This window comes from Scyliorhinus canicula, chromosome 6, assembly GCF_902713615.1.
Source record: "Scyliorhinus canicula chromosome 6, sScyCan1.1, whole genome shotgun sequence".
NCBI classification, from domain to species: domain Eukaryota; kingdom Metazoa; phylum Chordata; class Chondrichthyes; order Carcharhiniformes; family Scyliorhinidae; genus Scyliorhinus; species Scyliorhinus canicula.
Window position 1 is genome coordinate 197426847 of NC_052151.1, and position 19565 is coordinate 197446411.

The 19565-nt window shown below is 48.1% G+C and overlaps 1 protein-coding gene across 34 annotated transcripts in view; it reads right to left on the reverse strand.

Moving 5' to 3' along the window:
• The window catches only part of LOC119967772 (regulating synaptic membrane exocytosis protein 1-like), a 1070524-nt gene that overhangs the window by 19974 nt on the left and 1030985 nt on the right, over positions 1 to 19565 (reverse strand). For all 34 annotated transcript variants that reach the window (XM_038800731.1, XM_038800737.1, XM_038800741.1 and 31 more), the window contains one exon: positions 1423 to 1562. In XM_038800731.1, the coding sequence (XP_038656659.1) occupies positions 1423 to 1562 (140 nt within the window). The remainder of the gene's footprint in view (positions 1 to 1422; positions 1563 to 19565) is intronic.

Consider the following 19565-nt stretch of genomic DNA (forward strand, 5'->3'; position numbering starts at 1 on the left):
TCCGGTGACCCAGCCTGCTCGGGTGAGACCGGCTGTGACCTGCTGTTCCGCGTGCTCGCCGACATCCCATTCTTCCTCTCTCGGCTTTTGTTTCTGCCATCATTTTGGCTCCTGGAGTAAAACGCTCCCGGGCATTTATCGGTGTTTGTCGTGGTCTTTGAAGTGGGTGGGGGATTGTTTCAACAGGTTTAGTTGCCTATTTTCATGCTAAAAGAGACAATTTTCGGAGTTCCCAGAGGATAGCCACCTTTCGTATGTCGGCTCAGCACATCCCCATCACCAGACGTCGGTGGGGACATTGTTTCTGCATCAGGCTTCTTGCAGTCAGGAATGGTGATCGAACAATCATTGCTGAAATGGTGAATACATCAGATTTCCGCATCAGTTGAGTTTATATACTGTCAGGAAACATAGCTGTACGCCCACCCCCAAGTGTTCTTTAAGATTAGAAATCAAGTGATGAGATAAAGGCCCGTAACTTTCTGCTTTTTGCGCCTGGAAGCTACAGGCCGCTGATTTTAAAACAGAAATGTGCACACTTCCTAGCGCTCTGTTGATGGGATGAACCTTCCTTTCCCTTCAGCAACCTGGCCCTCCGGTGCCCCAGTCTGCGTAGGCTCCAGCGCAGCGCAGGAGTAGTGCAGTCCCGCCCCTTTGTGGCCCGGCCAGCTTGGGAAAGCCCATTAAGGGCAGCAATTTACAGATAGAAACAGATAGAAAACAACAAGTGTTCTAAAGATGTGTAGACATTTTGTTTTCATCAGTTTTTTTGCTCTTTCTTATAAACAGGCATTACTTTTGTTCTTCTAAAGTAATTTTTTTTTTAATGATTAAAGGTGATTATTTTAAAGTGATCATAGGTTTGCTTATCTGTTTTAAATCTGGGAAACTAATAGGGGGCGAGGAGCGGCCTCCGACGCCGTTATGAAACACTCCGGGTTTCACGACGGCGTCGGCCGTTGCGGAGAATTCCGCCCCATTAACCCACCAAAATAATGTCTCCCGATGTCTCCTGGCTCTGCTCGTCTGAAAGATTACCGTGTCAATAAAAAGGTTTAAAAACTCACCAGATATCTGGGTAAGAGGCCCAAGTTAGCGCTGCAGCTGGATTTTTCATTCAGCAGTGCAGGACTTCAAGCAGGGAATAAAAATGAAGTTTAAACACCGAATGCTTTCAGCGCACGTGCCTAAACGCCCTCACTTTCGGGTTGTCACGCCATGAATCCTGCAGGAAGTTGTGGATATTTCAACACTATTTGGGAAGGAAAGGTCCAACCAAGGACTGGAGGCATCAAAGGCTGATCCAAAGTGGCTTACTGTGGCTTTAGAGAAAACTCTAAATGATATAACCTTGAGGCTCGAGTATGCACTGACCTGGATAATAGAGTGACCACCACCAAAACACGTCAACAAGATACTGACCTGTAAGACTTTACCCTGTGGGCTTTCTTCAAATAATAATGACTGTTGATAGAGTGGGTCAAGTGTTTTCCGTGCAATTTTTGTCTTCTTTTTGGCTATGCATACACCGTTCTCCAGCAGGTATACTTTCACGTAAGGAGCTGGAAAAGGATGAAATATATATTTTATAAATACCCCATTTAATAACCAAAAACAAATCAAAGGTGACATGTGATGGAACCATCAATTGAGCGAACACGTGTAGTTGGATCTGAACAGAGGCTTTAATACACTTACAACAGAGCCAGCCTATTCGTCGTTGAACTTCAGATGAACTGGCAGGCTGGCTCTAAGATGTATAAGATCTTTATACATCGGTCCTGGGCGGAGCCAAGGGAGGAGCCCAGTACAAACTCTCGCGTACTCCCAGAGCGACTCCCCTGGTGGTCGGATAGTGCAACTGCACTTACAATGGTGGATAGCGAACATATATAAATGGAGTTATATTGGCAACTATATACAGAATTGATCTTACAACGGGTAGATAACGAACATATATACATGGAGTGATATTGGCAACTATATATAGTGTGAATCACATTCACCACAACATGATCCTGTTATAACCAGGTGAGAAGGAGTTAACTGACTCCCCTTTGCGCAACATTCTCGGTTGATCACAACAAAGGTTTCAATTTATTTTCATGATGATATGTTTTTTTCCAAATGTTACGATGCTTCGCCATACCAGAGCAGTTTTTGTTGCACCTTTGGATTTCTCCAAACTCTTACCAGGTAGGCTACCTGTTATCACCCCCGGGATCTTGCCTACGGGCCATTGAATCATGTTTTTAGCGTTAACATGCAAACATACGTGTACACAAGAGGAGTAAGAATAGGCCTTAAAAATATTCAAAGTCTCTGCTTCCACCGACTTTTCAGGAAGAGTTTCAGAGACTCTGAACCCTCAGAGAATAAATCTCATCTCAGCACCATTTAAATGGGCAGCCTCTTACTTTTCAACAGTGACCCTAGATCTAGATTCTCCCACAAGAGGAAACATCCTTTCCACATCCATCCTGACAAAACCCCTCAGGATCTTTTGTTTCAATCGAGTCGCCTCTTCCTCTTCTAGACTCCAGTCATGGTGCCGTTTAGTACTTCCACAAACATGGACCAGTCATAATGGTACCTGGGTGGGAGGGGAGGGGGGCGGGGCGGTTCTGCATGGATTTTCTCTGGGTGCACTCGTTATTGTATTGGGCAGGGAAGGTAGAGTGCTGTTTCAGAGGGTCAATGCAGATTCGATGGGCCGAAGGGCCACCTTCTGCAGTGGAGCGATTCTGTGAGAAAGTTACCTGGATGATTTGTTTTAGGAGGCAGCTGCACCCCTTCTAGTCTGGAAAGTGGTCTGGAAAGGACTGGGTGAGGCAGGAGTATCAGCCTCTGCAATTGTCCAACAGGGTTGAGGTTCGCTCCGTTTGTTTGGAACTTGCAATGATGGGATGGGGGGATTTAGATTCCCTACTGGGTCACTGTCTGTGCGGAGTCTGCACGCTCTCTCCATGCAATAATAATAATAATGATCGCTTATTGTCACAAGTAGGCTTCAATGAAGTTACTGCGAAAAGCCCCTAGTTGCCACATTCCGGCGCCTGTTCGGGGAGGCTGGTCTGGGAATTGAACCCGTGCTGCTGCCTTGTTCTGCATTACAAGCCAGCTATTTAGCCCACTGTACTAAACCAGCTCCAATGCACCCCGGTGCTAACCATGTCTGCGTGGGTTTCCCCCGGGTGCTCCGGTTTCCTCCCACAAGTCCCGAAAGACGTGCTGTTAGGTAATTTGGACATTCTGAATTCTCCCTCTGTGTATCCGGAATGTGGCGACTAGGGGCTTTTCACAGTCACTTCATTGCTGTATTAATGTAAGCCTACTTGTGACAATGAAAATTATTATTATTATTACCTTAGCTGTGTGCAAATTGGCATAGGGTATGTAAAATTGGAGAGATTAATACACGGTTCCAAGACTGGTGTGGATGAAGTGACTCTCGGATCTTAGACACTAGCATCAGTACTGGGGAAAGAGGGTGTTGTACCATGGGGACGGTCTATATCTGAACTGTGCTGGGACCAGTATTCTTGCAAACGCCATAACTAGGGAAGTAGAGAGGACTTTAAACTAAATCGATGGAGGGGGGGAAAGTGGGGGCATGGTTCTGGAGAGGAAATGCATAGGCTTAAACGCAAAAGGATATAGTCACTTTGAAAGATAGCCGAATAGGTAATAGTACCAGAGTGTGATAGGAAGGGACAGAATTTACAAACATATAAAAGCAATAAATGGGGTTGAAGGGGATAAAAATGATAAAATAGCAAAATTAATGTTTCTTTACTGAAAGGCACATAGTATTCGGCACAAAATAAATAAATTAATGGCACAAATAATGGGTATGATCTTATAGCTACTATACAGATGTGGTTACAAGGAGATCAAGGGGGCGATTCTCCGAGCCCCGTGCCGGGCCGGAGAATTCACGTAACCGTGCCACGACGCTCTGACGTCGGTGCGCGATTTTCCTAGGTGTCGGGAATCGGCGCCATTTGCGCCGGCGTGTTTGGCACGGCGGGGCCGCCGATTCTCCGGCCCGGATGGGCCAGGCGACTAGGCCAATAAGACAGAGTCCCGCCGGCACCGCTCACCCCTGGTCGCTCCCGGCGGGAACTCTGTGCGAACGGCCTGTGGGGGAGGGAGGGGAGCTCCTTCACCGGGGGGTCTCCGATGGGGTCTGGCCTGCTATGGGGCCCACCAATCGGCGGGCTGGCCTCTTCCCCCCCGTGCCTGCTTTCTGGCATGGCTGGTCCCTGAACAGCAACGCCATGTTGCGTCAGGGCCGGCGCGTTAAAGAAGTCCCCCGTGCATGCACAGGTTGACGCGGCCAGACCCCTGTGGGGCCAGAATCGGTCGTACCTGGGCTGGGTTCACGCCACTGTGAAACGTGACGGCATTCACAACGGCGCAAACACTTGGGCTCCATATTGGAGAATCGCCCCTCAAAACTAGGAATGAAGTATTCAGGGGTATGTGACCTTTCGTAAGGACAGGCAGAAAGAAAAGGGTGGTAGGATAGCTTTGTTAATACGAGATGGAATAAGAACGACATAGCAAGAAATTATCTTGGATTAGAAGATGTAAAATCCATAAGGGTGGAGGGAAGAAATAACAAGGGAAATAAAACACTGATGATAAAACATCTATAGGAAATAATGAAGGCATGTAAAAAAGGCAGTACTGTAACCATGGGTGACTAACCTTCGCGTAGATTGGGAAATTCAGATCAGCAGAGGTAGCCAATGTCATGATGGGGAGATATTAGGAACTTGGGTGCAGAAATGGGGTCCAAGGTGTAGCAGGAAATTTAGGGGTTAAACAGACTGAGGAGAAAAACTGCGAGCAGCAGAGTCAAAGAGATACACCCAAAGCCTGAGTTACTTTGTCCAATTCAGTTAGTGGGAATACACAGTCTGCCCTTGTTCAACCAGGATGATCCACTCAAGATCCATTGTCACTCACGACAACCTTGGTTGACCAGCCATTAGCCGAGCACAGAGTCTGATGATCTATTTGCCAGTCAATGGAAGGTTAGTTGCATGTGAATGGTACAGCCCAGTTCTTTTGTAGAAATGAGTGTGCAAAATCTGATAGTCAAGTTGATGATAATGGATTCAAGTCTGGCCACCTCAGGGTAAAACCTTTGTTTGAGGAAGTGGACAAAGCTTAAAGACAGAGAGAGAAAGAACATTATTCTGAACATTATTCTGAACAGTTGCAAGAAGGCAGCTGTGGAAACCGACAAGAGAGGTCATGAAAGTTGCCACTGACGCCAGCTTTGGAGGAGGGTTCTGAACAAATATCCCGAACAGGGCAAAAATTGCTCTGTAAATTAACGTATTACCTTGGCATGTCTGTGTAGGTGCTGTCGAAGGAACCATGGTGAGTTACTGCAGTGCATTTTGTTGATGGTACACACGGCTGCCACTGTTCGTCGGTGGTGGTGGGTTTGAATTTTTGTGGAAGAGGGAGCAATCAAGCAGCCGATGAATGGCAGATGGAGTTTAATTTGGAAATGTGAGGTGATGCATTTTGGTCGTTCAAATCAGTACAGGACGTACTCAGTTAATGGTGGGGAGTTGGGGAGATTTTACAGAAAAAAAGAGATAGAACATAGAACGATTCAGCGCAGTACAGGCCCTTCGGCCCTCGATGTTGCACCGACATGGAAAAAAAACTAAAGGCCATCTAACCTACACTATGCCCTTATCATCCATATGCTGATCCAATAAACTTTTAAATGCCCTCAATGTTGGCGAGTTCACTACTGTTGCAGGTAGGGCATTCCACGGCCTCACCACTCTTTGTGTAAAAAATCCACCTCTGACCTCTGTCCTATATCTATTACCCCTCAATTTAAGGCTATGTCCCCTCGTGCTAGCCACCTCCATCCGCGGGAGAAGGCTCTCGCTGTCCACCCTATCTAACCCTCTGATCATTTTGTATGCCTCTATTAAGTCACCTCTTAAACTTCTTCTCTCTAACGAAAACAACCTCAAGTCCATCAGCCTTTCCTCATAAGATTTTCCCTCCATACCAGGCAACATCCTGGTAAATCTCCTCTGCACCCGTTCCAAAGCTTCCACGTCCTTCCTATAATGAGGCGACCAGAACTGTACGCAATACTCCAAATGCGGCCGTACTAGAGTTTTGTACAACTGCAACATGACCTCATGACTCCGGAACTCAATCCCTCTACCAATAAAGGCCAACACACCATAGGCCTTCTTCACAACCCTATCAACCTGGGTGGCAACTTTCAGAGATCTATGTACATGGACACCGAGATCCCTCTGCTCATCCACAAAACCAAGAATTTTACCATTAGCCAAATATTCCGCATTCCTGTTATTCTTTCCAAAGTGAATCACCTCACACTTCTCCACATTAAACTCCATTTGCCACCTCTCAGCCCAGCTCTGCAGCTTATCTATGTCCCTCTGTAACCTGCAACATCCTTCCGCACTGTCTACAACTCCACCGACTTTAGTGTCGTCTGCAAATTTACTCACCCATCCTTCTGCGCCCTCCTCTAGGTCATTTATAAAAATGACAAACAGCAATGGCCCCAGAACAGATCCTTGTGTTATGCCACTCGTAACTGAACATTTGCCATCAACTACCACTCTCTGTCTTCTTTCAACTAGCCAATTTCTGATCCACATCTCTAAATCACCCTCAATCCGCAGCCTCCGTATTTTCTGCAATAGCCGACCATGGGGAACCTTATCAAATGCTTTACTGAAATCCATATACACCACATCAACTGCTCTACCCTCGTCTACCTGTTCAGTCACCTTCTCAAAGAACTCGATAAGGTTTGTGAGGCATGACCTACCCTTCACAAAACCATGCTGACTATCCCTAATCATATTATTCCTATCTAGATGATTATAAATCGTATCTTTTATAATCCTCTCCAAGACTTTACCCACCACAGACATTAGGCTCACCGGCCTATAGTTACCGGGGTTATCTCTACTCCCCTTCTTGAACAAAGGGACCACATTTGCTATCCTCCAGTCCTCTGGCACTATTCCTGTAGCCAATGATGACCTAAAAATCAAAGCCAAAGGCTCAGCAATCTCTTCCCTGGCTTCCCAGAGAATCCTAGGATAAATCCCATCAGGCCCTGGGGACTTATCTATTTTCACCTTGTCCAGAATTGCCAACATTTCTTCCCTACGCACCTCAATGCCATCTATTCCAATAGCCTGGGTCTCAGCATTCTCCTCCACAATATTATCTTTTTCTTGAGTGAATACTGACGAAAAGTATTCATTTAGTATCTCTCTTATCTCCTCAGCCTCCACACACAACTTCCCACCACTGTCCTTGACTGGCCCTACTCTTACCCTAGTCATTCTTTTATTCCTGACATACCTATAGAAAGCTTTTGGGTTTTCCTTGATCCTACCTGCCAAAGACTTCTCATGTCCCCTCCTTGCTCGTCTCAGTTCTCTCTTTAGATCCTCCCTCGCTTCCTTGTAACTATCAAGCGCCCCAACTGAAACTTCACGCCTCATCTTCACATAGGCCTCCTTCTTCCTCTTAACAAGAGATTCCACTTCTTTGGTAAACCACGGTTCCCTCGCTCGACCCCTTCCTCCCCGCCTGACTGGTACGTACTTATCAAGAACATGCAATAGCTGTTCCTTGAACAAGCTCCACATATCCAGTGTGCCCAACCCTTGCAGCCTACTTCTCCAACCTACACATCCTAAGTCATGTCTAATGGCATCATAATTGCCCTTCCCCCAGCTATAACTCTTGCCCTGCGGGGTATACTTATCCCTTTCCATCACTAACGTAAAGGTCACCGAATTGTGGTCACTGTTTCCAAAGTGCTCACCTACCTCCAGATCTAACACCTGGCCTGGTTCATTACCCAAAACCAAATCCAATGTGGCCTCGCCTCTTGTTGGCTTGTCAACATATTGTGTCAGGAAACCCTCCTGCACACATTGTACAAAGAACGACCCATCTGATGTACTCGAACTATATCTTTTCCAGTCAATATTTGGAAAGTTAAAGTCTCCCATAACAACTACCCTGTTACTTTCGCTCTTTTCCAGAATCATCTTCGCCATCCTTTCCTCTACATCCCTAGAACTATTAGGTGGCCTATAGAAAACTCCCAACAGCATTAGGGTTGGGGGGGTGGGGGGATGTGATACATGCGCCGATACGGTCTGGGGGTGTCACAGTTATTATGGGTTATTATGTTGCATTTCATTGTTTGTCGTTATGTTTTATATTTTCTGTAAAAAATTCCAATAAAAATTATATTAAAAAAAAGAAAACTCCCAACAGGGTGACCTCTCCTTTCCTGTTTCTAACCTCAGCCCATACTACCTCGGAAGAAGAGTCCCCATCTAGCATCCTTTCCGCCACCGTAATACTGTCCTTGACTAGCAGCGCCACACCTCCCCCTCTTTTGCCCCCTTCTCTGTGCTTACTAAAACACCTAAACCCCGGAACCTGCAACAACCATTCCTGTCCCTGCTCTATCCATGTCTCTGAAATGGCCACAACATCGAAGTCCCAGGTACCAACCCATGCTGCCAGTTCCCCTACCTTATTTCGTATACTCCTGGCATTGAAGTAGACACACTTCAAACCACCTACCTGAACACTGGCACCCTCCTGCGAAGTCAAATCTGTGCTCCTGACCTCTATACTCTCAATCTCCCGTACCCCAAAACTACAATCCAGGTTCCCATGCCCCTGCTGAATTAGTTTAAACCCCCCCAAAGAGCACTAACAAATCTCCCCCCCAGGATATTGGTGCCCCTCAGGTTCAGATGTAGACCATCCTGTCTATAGAGGTCCCACCTTCCCCAGAAAGAGCCCCAGTTATCCAGAAATCTGAATCCCTCCCGCCTGCACCATCCCTGTAGCCACGTGTTTAATTGCTCTCTCTCCCTATTCCTCATCTCACTATCACGTGGCACGGGCAACAACCCAGAGATAACAACTAGGAATACAGGCTCATAGCTCCTTGAAGGTGGAGTTGCAGGTGGACAGGATGGTGAAGAAGACTTGCGAGGTTATATTGGCCAGAATATTGAATACAGGAGTTGGAAAGTTTTGTTGAAGTTGTACAAGGCATTGGTAAGACCGCACATGGAATATTGTGTTCAGTTCTGGTCAACCTATTTATGAAGGTTAAACTAGAAAATTTGCAGAAGAGATTTAAGACGATGCTACTAGGACTTGATGGTTTGAGCTATAAGGAGAGGCTGGATAGGCTGGGACTTTTTCCCCTGGAGCATAAGAGGCTTAGGGGTGATCTTATAGAAGTCTATAAAATAATGAGGAACATAGATAAGGTAGATAGTCAACATCCTTTCCCAAAGGTGGAGGAGTGTAGACTAGAGGGCAGAGGTTTAAGGTGAGAGAGGAGAGATATAAAAGAGACCTGAGGTGAAATTTCTTCACACAGAGGGTGGAACGGGTTGCCAGAGGCAGTGGTAGAGGCAGGTACAATTTTTTTCCTTTAAAATGCAGGTAGTCAGTTAAATGGGCAGGCTGGGTATAGAGCGATATGGACCACATGTGGGCAAGTGGGACTAGCTTAGTGATAGAAACTGGGCGGCATGGACAAGATGGGCCGAAGGGCCTGTTTCCATGCTGTAAACATTTCTGACTCTATGACTGCTTTGTCCTGGATGGTTTCAAGCTTCTTGAGAGTTGTTGGATCTGCACTCATACAGGCAACTGGAAAGTATTCCATTACACTCCTTACTTGTGTCTTGTAGTTGTGGACAGGCTTTGGGGGGGTCAGGAAGTGAGTTACTCGCTGTAGGATTCTTCGCCTTTGACCTGCACTGGTAGCCACAGTATTGATATGATGAGTCCAGTTCTATTTCAGGATGTTGATTCTGGGGGATTCAGCAATGGTGATGCTATTGAATGTCAAGGGGTGATGGTTAGATCCTCTCTTGTAGGAGATGGTCATTGCCTGGCCCCTGTGTAGCACAAATGTAACTTGCCCCTTGTCAGCCCAAGCCTGGATATTGTCCAGGTCTTGCTGCATTTGGACATGGACTGCTTCATTATATGAGGAGTCGTAAATGGTGCTGAACATTCTGCAGTCATCTGCAAACATCCCCACTTCTGACCTTGTGACGGAAGGGAGATGAAGCAGCTGAAGATGGTTGGGCCGAAGACACTACCCTGAGGAACTCCTTCAGTGATGTCCTGGAGCTGAGATGATTGACCTCAAACCACCACAACCAATCAAACCACCACAACCTTCTTTGTGCCAGGTACGACTCCAACCAGCGGAGATTTTTTTCCCTGATTCCCATTGACTCCAGTTTAGCTCGGGCTCCTTGATGCCATACTCAGTCAAATGCCGCTTTGATGTCAAGGGCAGTCACTCTCACCTCACCTCTGGCATTCAGCTCTTTTGTCCATGTTTGAACCAAGGCTGTAATGAGGTCAGGAGCTGAGTGACCCTGGCGGAACCCAAACTGAGCAGGTTATTGCCGAGTAAGTGCCACTTGAAAGCACTGCTGATAGTTCCTTCCATCACTTTGCTGATGATGGAGAGCAGACTGATCAGGCGGTAATTGGCTGTGTTGGATTTATCCTGTTTCTTGTGTACAGGACACACCTGGGGAATTTTCACATTGCTGGGTAGATGCCAGTGTTGTAGCTGTACTGGAACAACTTGGCTAGGGGTGCGGCATGTTCTGGTGCACAAGTCTTCAGTATTATTGTAGCGGTCACTTCTGCCAACTTTGTCATGGGCAGATGCATCCGCAGCAGACAGGCTGGTGAGGATGAGGTCAGGTGTGTTTTTTCCTCTTGTTGGTTCTTTCACTACCTGCTGCAGTCCCAGTCTAGCAGCTGTGTCCTTTAGGATCCGGCCCTCGCGGTCTGTAATGGCACTACCGAGTCACCCAGAGAATAGTCTGTGCCCTTGCCACCGTCAGTGCTTCCTTCAAGTGGTATTCAACATGGAGGAGTACTGATTCATCAGCTGATGGTGGCCGGTACCTGATAATCAGCAGGAGGAATTGACCACCGTCCAGGGTGCCGTAACAAGATGTCAACTCCCTACTCTTAGAAAATTATCATCAGAAAGTAAATTAGATTTAGAATCTTGCTTTGTTTTTTAACCATGCATCAACTTGGTCTTAGTGTCAAGTAAATGTTCCAGCTGGGCAGGCAGTGGCCTGGTGGTATTGTCACTGGACTAGTAAACCAGACACCCAGAGTAATGCTCTGGGGACCCAGGTTCAAATCCCACCACGGAAATTTGAATTCAATAAAAATCTGGAAGTAGAAGTCCATGAAAGCATTGTCAATTGTCATAAAAACCCATCTGGTTCACTGAAGCATGGCAACATGGTAGCATGGTGGTTAGCATAAATGCTTCACAGCTCCAGGGTCCCAGGTTCGATTCCCGGCTAGGTCACTGTCTGTGTGGAGTCTGCACGTCCTCCCCGTGTGTGTGTGGGTTTCCTCCGGGTGCTCCAGTTTCCTCCCACAGTCCAAAGATGTGTGGGTTAGGTGGATTGGCCATGCTAAATTGCCCGTAGTTTCCTAAAAAGTAAGGTTAAGGGGGGGGTTGTTGGGTTACGGGTATAGGGTGGATACGTGGGTTTGAGTAGGGTGATCATTGCTCGGCACAACATCGAGGGCCGAAGGGCCTGTTCTGTGCTGTACTGTTCTATGTTCTATGAAGTCCTTGAGGGAAGGAAATCTGCCATCCTACCTGATCTGAACAACGTGTGACTCCAAACCCACAGCAATGTGGTTTACTCTTAACTGCCTGTTCAAGGGCGATTAGAGATGGGCAATAAATGCTGGCAGAGCCAGCGATACCTTCGGCCCATGAATAAAAAAAAAACTACATTGCTAACGTACACATTGACTATAAAGTGCAATTAACATTCTGTGGCCATGGTAGATGCTATACCTTTCTATCTGGTCAACTTAAATGGTCACGAACAAACTATCCCTTTTAAGGCAGGTACATTTTAATGCATTATAGACAAAGCTCAGAAGAGAATAGAAAAACCTGTACAGACTGAACAAAAACATGAAAACTATTTGTTTCTGGGACTTCCGGTGACGGTTTGTAAGAGAGAGTCGCATGTTGGGTGGCTCCTGCTCGAGGCTTGATTTTTTATTTATGCCCGGTCCCAGGGGGAAGATTTCAATAAATAAGTGCAGGAAGATGTAAGGAAGGACGGGGATGTCCAAAAACCAAAAGAAAGCCGGCATGAACATAAGAACATAAGAACTAGGAGCAGGAGTAGGCCATCTGGCCCCTCGAGCCTGCTCCGCCATTAAATTAGATCATGGCTGATCTTTTGTGGACTCAGCTCCACTTTCTGGCCCGAACGCCATAACCCTTAATCCCTTTATTCTTCAAAAAACTATCTATCTTTACCTTAAAAACATGTAATGAAGGAGCCTCAACTGCTTCACTGGGCAAGGAATTCCATTGATTCACAACCCTTTGGGTGAAGAATTTCCTCCTAAACTCAGTCCTAAATCTACTTCCCCTTATTTTGAGGCTATGCCCCCTAGTTCTGCTTTCACCCGCCAGTGGAAACAACCTGCCCGCATCTATCCTATCTATTCCCTTCATAATTTTAAATGTTTCTATAAGATCCCCCCTCATCCTTCTAAATTCCAACGAGTACAGTCCCAGTCTACTCAACCTCTCCTCATAATCCAACCCCTTCAGCTCTGGGATTAACCTAGTGAATCTCCTCTGCACACCCTCCAGCGCCAGTACGTCCTTTCTCAAGTACGGAGACCAAAACTGAACACAATACTCCAGGTGTGGCCGCACTAACACCTTATACAATTGCAGCATAACCTAACAAGGTGCGCCATTGAGCGAAAGAGTCAGCTCAGCAACTGGAAAGATGGTGGAGGTTAGGTCACTGCGTGGGACCACATGGTTCACGGCAGAAAAGGTCACTGAGGTGATGGCCGTGGAGTTTGAAATGCAGTTTGCAAAGCACATGGAGGTGATGAGGAAGGAGTTGACGGCGGCATTGAAGGTGCTGGTGGAGGAGGCGATTACCCCGGTGAAGGCGGAGATGTGGGAGCCGGGTGAGAAACTGAAAGTCGTGGAGGAGGCCTTGTCTCAACACAGCGATTAGCTCACCTCGATGGGTGAGGAGCTGCAGAGGGTGATCGAAGCCAACGATGGCCTCCTTCAGCACTGTAAATTCGATGATTCTATGAAAAGTCTGCGAGCCAAGGTGGAGGACCTGAAAATAGATCTAGGCGACAAAATCTGAGAATCATGGGCCTGTCCGAAGGGTGGAGGGCCCGGGGCTGACTGAGTACTTTGCCAAGATGTTGGCGGAGGTGTTGGGGGAGGGGGAGGATCCCACCCGGTACTAACTGGATCTGGCTCATCGGTCATTGAGGCCTAAACTGAAGGTGAATGTGCCGCCAAGAGCGGTGATCATTCGTTTCCATAGGGACCATGTGAAGGAGAAGGTCCTGAGTTGGGCAAAGCAGAAGCAGGAGGTGCAGTGGGCTGGAGTTGGTATACCTATATACCAAAACTTAACTGTGGAGTTGGTGAGGAGACGGACAGCCTTCTGCCGAGTGAACTGGGACTGGAAATGGGACTGAGGATCGGTCTTGGACTGAGATTAGGGGGATGGAAGATTGTGTATAGTTCTGGGCAGCACAGTAGCACGAGTGGATAGCACTGTGTCTTCACAGCGCCAGGGTCCCAGGTTCGATTCCCCGCTGGGTCACTGTCTGTGACCTTCTCCACGTTCTACCCGTGTCTGCGTGGGTTTCCTCCGGGTGCTCCGGTTTCTTCCCGCAGTCCAAAGACATGCAGGTTAGGTGGATTGGCTATGATAAATTGCACTTAGTGACCAAACAAAAGGTTAGGAGGGGTGGGTTACGGGGATAGGGTGGAGGTGAGGGCTCAAATGGGTTGGTGCAGACTCGATGGGCCGAATGGCCTCCTTCTATGTTCTATGTACATTCTAAGCTCCATGAAGATTGCATTGTATAATAGCGGTGTGCGATTCGGCATAGTGGGTCTTGGACTGACAGTGGGGGGGGGGGGGGGGGGGATGGAAGATTGTATATAGTTCTGTTTTTAATTCATGTTGTTATATGTGTTGAATGGGGTGAAGTTGCCTATTTGGGCAAGGTAGAATTTGGGATTCTTTGCAATGACAATTTTCTGGGGTTTGTGTGTTTGCACTGGGTTTGTTTGTTGGAAGGGAATTTCTTTGTTTTCCTGGGACCGGGTTGGGGAAAGGTTTGGAGGGGAGTGAAGCAGCGGCCTCCACTCCAGCCAGCTGGCTAGTGAACAGGAATATGATGGGGGGTGGGGCTGCTGACACTGGAGCCTGGGCGAATAGGTTTCAAGGGCGATTAGAGATGGGCAATAAATGCTGGCCAAGAAGGTGTGAAAATTGGGGGGGAGGGGACTAATACTGGGTGAGGTGTTTTCGAGAGGAAGTGGATGGGGGAATTCTGGGGGTCCGTGTAAGGGTCTTGATGGCAACAAAGGGACGGGGCGGGCTGATATGATATGCAGACATGAAAATAATGATATACAGACAGGCACAGACAGGCAGCTAATGAACACAGAGAACAGGACATGACCAATGAGCAGGCAGGACACTCAGGGGTGGTATCTCTCTATAAAAGGCACGAGGCACTCGCACTCCGCCTTTTTCCACTGATGAATATCTACAGAGTGAGTTAGGATGTATTCACAGTATCACACTTCCAGCACGTGCTAAGAGCTAGTCTGGTTCAGTCAGACAGAGGTTAGCAGAGAGTTGAACTCATTGGGAACTGTGCTAACTGTGCGACTGGTTCAATAAATCAGATTGAACTAACTTCAAGGTCTGGAGTATCTTTTTATTAAAGCTGCATCCAGTTGCAGCCTGTGTTATCCCAGAGTTCATAACACGACATGCTACCAGGAGACTGCTTAATCCAGGTGGTTTACCTCAGTCCGTTCCGTGACGACCAGCGAATGTATCCCGGCACCATTGAGAAGATTCAGGCTCCTCACCAGCTCAGGGCCTCCGGCAATCTCAGTGCCAACTGGCGGGCATTCAAGCAAATGTTTCTGCTGGACATCGAAGCTTCAGACCTCATAGGTGCATCTGATGCAAGGAAGTTCTCGCTTCTCCTCTCAACAGCGGGTGATCAAGCCATCAAACTCTTCAACTCTTTTCACTTCACCAAAAGCCAGGACAAGACAAAGTTTCAGACCATCCTGGACAAGTTTGGCAGTCACTATGAAGTGGAAATCAATGAAATCTTCGAGCGCTACATATTCAAACAGCGTCTACAAGGTAACAATGAATCTTTCAACTCCTTCTTAACTAACATCTGCCTGCTAGCGCTGTCCTGCAACTTTGGTGATATCGCTGACTCCATGATCAGAGACCAAATCGTTTTGGAGTTCACTCTGATCCTCTGAGAGAGCAGCTATTGAAAATCAAGCAGATGACCCTGCCAGTCACGATTGAAACATGCACAGTGCATGAGCACGCAAAAATCGGTATTCCCAATACAAATCGGCTGAAAATGAGAAACTTGCCTCCCACAAGGCAGGGAGTGTGCAGGCCATCTCCTGGATGCAGCGCCTCAGCATTGATGAAAGCGGCCATTTCGCATGCTTTTCCCGGGGCCCCATGCATACGCAATGCGAACGGGATAACGAAGCAGCCGACACCCGCACTGTGCATGTGCGATGAGTGTCAGGACGCCGACATCATGATGTGCTCGAACTTGGGCAATGCCCACTAGCTGTGCAGGCAATGTTTAAACTGTGGGAAGCCTGGACACTATGCAGCCGTACACAGGTCTGTACCACCTGTCACGGGCCAGCAATTCCGACGACAGTGCGTTCAGAGTGTACAACAACGATTACAGGATTCTGATCCTGGCAGCACAACGGATCAAGAGGCAGAATGCCTGGACTCCGCCCACTGTGTGGGCATCATTACCAAATGTGAAAATACCACATCCAACTCATCACAAATTCAATCCATCCTCACTGTGGATTCTGCGGATGAATGACGTGCGGTGATGCAGGTCAACCACTGCTCCATGTCGCTTAAGCTGGACACAGGTACTTCTGCCAACCTCCTCTCACAGGCAGATTTCAAACGCATCAAGAAGCCCCCCAAGGTCCTTCCAGCAGCCTGCAGGCTCCTGGAGTACAACAGAAATGTCATCACGGCATTGGGATCCTGCCATTTACTCGTCTACAACCGGAGCACCCATGCTCGGTTACATTTTGAAATTGTCAAGCCAGGAAGGGCATCCCTACTTGGCGCGCAGGCCTGCAAGCAGCTGAACCTCATGCAGCAGGTTTGAACAACAACATCCTGCAATGTGGATCTTCAGACCGGCACTGACGGCATCCTCGGTCAGTATCCGGATGTGTTCGACAGGATGGGTACGCTGCCATTTCGATACAAGATTCTGCTATGACCTGCTGCCAAGCCAGTTGTCCACGCACCACGCCGGGTCCCGGCTCCGCTGAGGGAGCGCCTGAAGGCACAGCTCAAGGATCTTCAGCAAAACCGACTGACTGGGTCAGCTCGATGGCATGTGTTAGAAAACCTTCGGAGACCTGCACATCTGCATTGATCCCAAGGATGTCAATAAGAATATAATGTGTGAACACTACCCCATCCCGAAGCGGGAGGAACTCACCAGTGAGATGGCACATGCACGTTTTTTTACCAAGTTAAATGCGTCACATGGATTTTGGCAAATCCAGCTTGATGAGTTCAGCAGAAGGCTCTGTACCTTCAACACACCGTTTGGCAGGTACTGCTATAACCGTATGCCGTTTGGCATTGTCTCGGCATCGGAGATCTTCCATCGCATCATGGAGCAGATGATGGAGGGCATTGATGGGGTTTGTGTGTACGTGGACGACATCATCATATGGTCCACAACCCCTGAAGAGCATGTTTCCCGTCTCCAGCAGCTATTCCGCCGTGTCCATGCCAATGGCCACAAGCTGAACAGGTCCAAATGTTGCTTTGGCATGTCGACACAAGTTCCTTGGTGATCAGATCTCTCAGCAGGGCGTGCACCTGGACACAGACAAGGTCAAGGCCATCGAAGCCATGAAGATCCCTGAAGCCAACAAGGCAATGTTGAGCTTCCTGGGCATGGTCAATTTTCTGGACAAGTTCATCCCAACCCTGGCCTCACACACCACGGCCCTACGAAACTCGGTAGAAAAGTCCACTGCCTTTGAGTGGAAGGCAGCACATCAGGCAGAGTGGATGGAGCTGAAAGCCAAGCTCACCACTGCACCCGTCTTGGCATTTTTCGACCCAGACAGGGAGACGAAGGATGCGAGCCAGGATGGTATTGCTGCTTCAACGCGATGTCACTTCATCCTGAGCACCGGTAGCCTATGCATCGAGGGCCATGATGTCCACCGAAACAAGGTATGCACGAATAGAAAAGGTCTTCTCACTGGCATTCTCAGGTTTCACGACTATGTCTACGGCCTGCCGACATTCACTGTCGAGAAGGATCATAGGCCTCTGGTCCACATTATCCACAAGGAACGACATGACGCCTCGGTTGCAGTGCATCCACCTCAAACTCAGAAGGTACGACTTTGATTTAGTGCACATGCCTGGCAAGGAGCTCATCATCGCTGATGCATTGTCCCGCTCCACTGCATTGCCTAGTGAACCGTGGGAGATCATCCGGCAGATTGAATCACAGGTGCAGCTGTGTGCTAGCACCCTCCCGGCATCTTATGAAAATGAAATGAAATTAAAATCGCTTATTGTCACGGGTAGGCTTCAATGAAGTTACTGTGAAAAGCCCCTAGTCGCCCACTCACTGTCATGAAATGGCCCCTGGTTCAACAGCCAAGAATGGTCTATGTTTGTCAAGTCATACCATTTAAAACATGTCATTTCGAGCCCACACTATCCGCAGTCCAATGGGAAGGTTGAGAAAGGGGTGCACATTGTGAAACAGCTCATCTGCAAGGCCGCGGATTCTGCGTCTGACATTCACCTTGCGCTGCTTGCGTACAGGGCGACCCCACTGTCCAATGGCATGTCGCCGGCTCAACTCCTGATGAACAGGGACCTGCGGACGACACTTCCAGCCATACACTTGCCCAACCTGGATCACCTCCCAGTGCTGCAGAAGGTGCAGCAACTCCGAAACCAGAAAAACAGGGCTATGATGCTTATGCCACCGATTTGCCGGTGTTATCCCCGGCAGACACTATCAGGATCAAGATCCCTGATGGAGGCTGGTCACCTCCAGCTGTCGTTGTTCGACAGGCTGCCCCCGCTTGTATATTGTGTGTCTGGCTGATGGTTCTGTTGTGCGACGAAACAGACGGGCACAGCACAATGTTGCCTGCCCTCAACCACATTCTTCTCCATTTTCTTCTGTTCTTTTGCCACCTCCTGATACCTCGAACTACGAGGCCACCAGTCAGGCTTCAATCCCGCCTATCAAGGCACTGTCGTCCCCACCACCACCTCTCCGGCGGTCAACCAGGATCAGACACAAGCCACAGAGACTGGACTTATGAACATTTGTTTTGTTTGCTATGTTCTGTTTTCTCATATTAGACAGCTGTCTTCACATGTAAATACGTTCACATATGCCATTGCTTGTAAATATGTTAATATATGCCACCACATGTAAGTATGTTCCCATGTGCCAACAAGACATAAAAAAAAGTGGGATGTCATGATATGCAGACATGCAGATAATGATATACTGACTGGTATAGACAGGCAGCTAATGAACACAGAGAACAGGACATGACACCTCCAGCACATGGCTAAGAGCTGGTCTGGTTCAGTCAGACAGAGTAACCACACTTAGGTTAGCAGAGAGTCGAACTCATAGAGAACTGTGCTAACTGTGCTACTGGTTGAATAAATCAGATTGAACTAACTTCAAGGTCTGGAGTATCTTTTGGTTAAAGCTGCATCCAGCTGCAGCCTGTGTTATCCCAGAGTACATAACACAACACAGGCCAGGTCCAGTGGGCAGGGCCTGGAGTTGTGATTATGGCGGACAGGAGGGGTGAGGGGGTAGGAGGGGTGAGGGGGTGTGGGGGGGGGGGGGGGGGCCGAGGTGAGAGACGCCCAATCAGGATAGTTATGTGGAACGTGATGGGTTTGGGGGAGGGCCAGTGAAGAGGTCAAGTGTGTTTGTGCACTTAAAAAGCTTAAAGGCCGATGTTGTCATACTCCAGGAGACTCACCTGAAGGTGAAAGACCCTGTGATGCTCAGGAAGAGCTGAGTGACCAAGTATTTCATTTGGGGTTCAACAGCTGGGTGCAGGGGGTAGCAGTTTTGGTGGGTAAGAGTGTGAGGTTCCAGATGGAGAAGGTGGTGGTGGACCAGGGGGGGGGGGGAAGATACTTGATAGTAACAGGGGCATTGGGTGGCTTTGGCAAGTGTGTATGGCGCTAACTGGAATGATGCAGGATTTGTGAGGAAGGTGCTGGGGGCCATTCCGGACCCGGATTTGCACGAGCTAATAGTGGCAGGAGATTGGAATCTGGAAC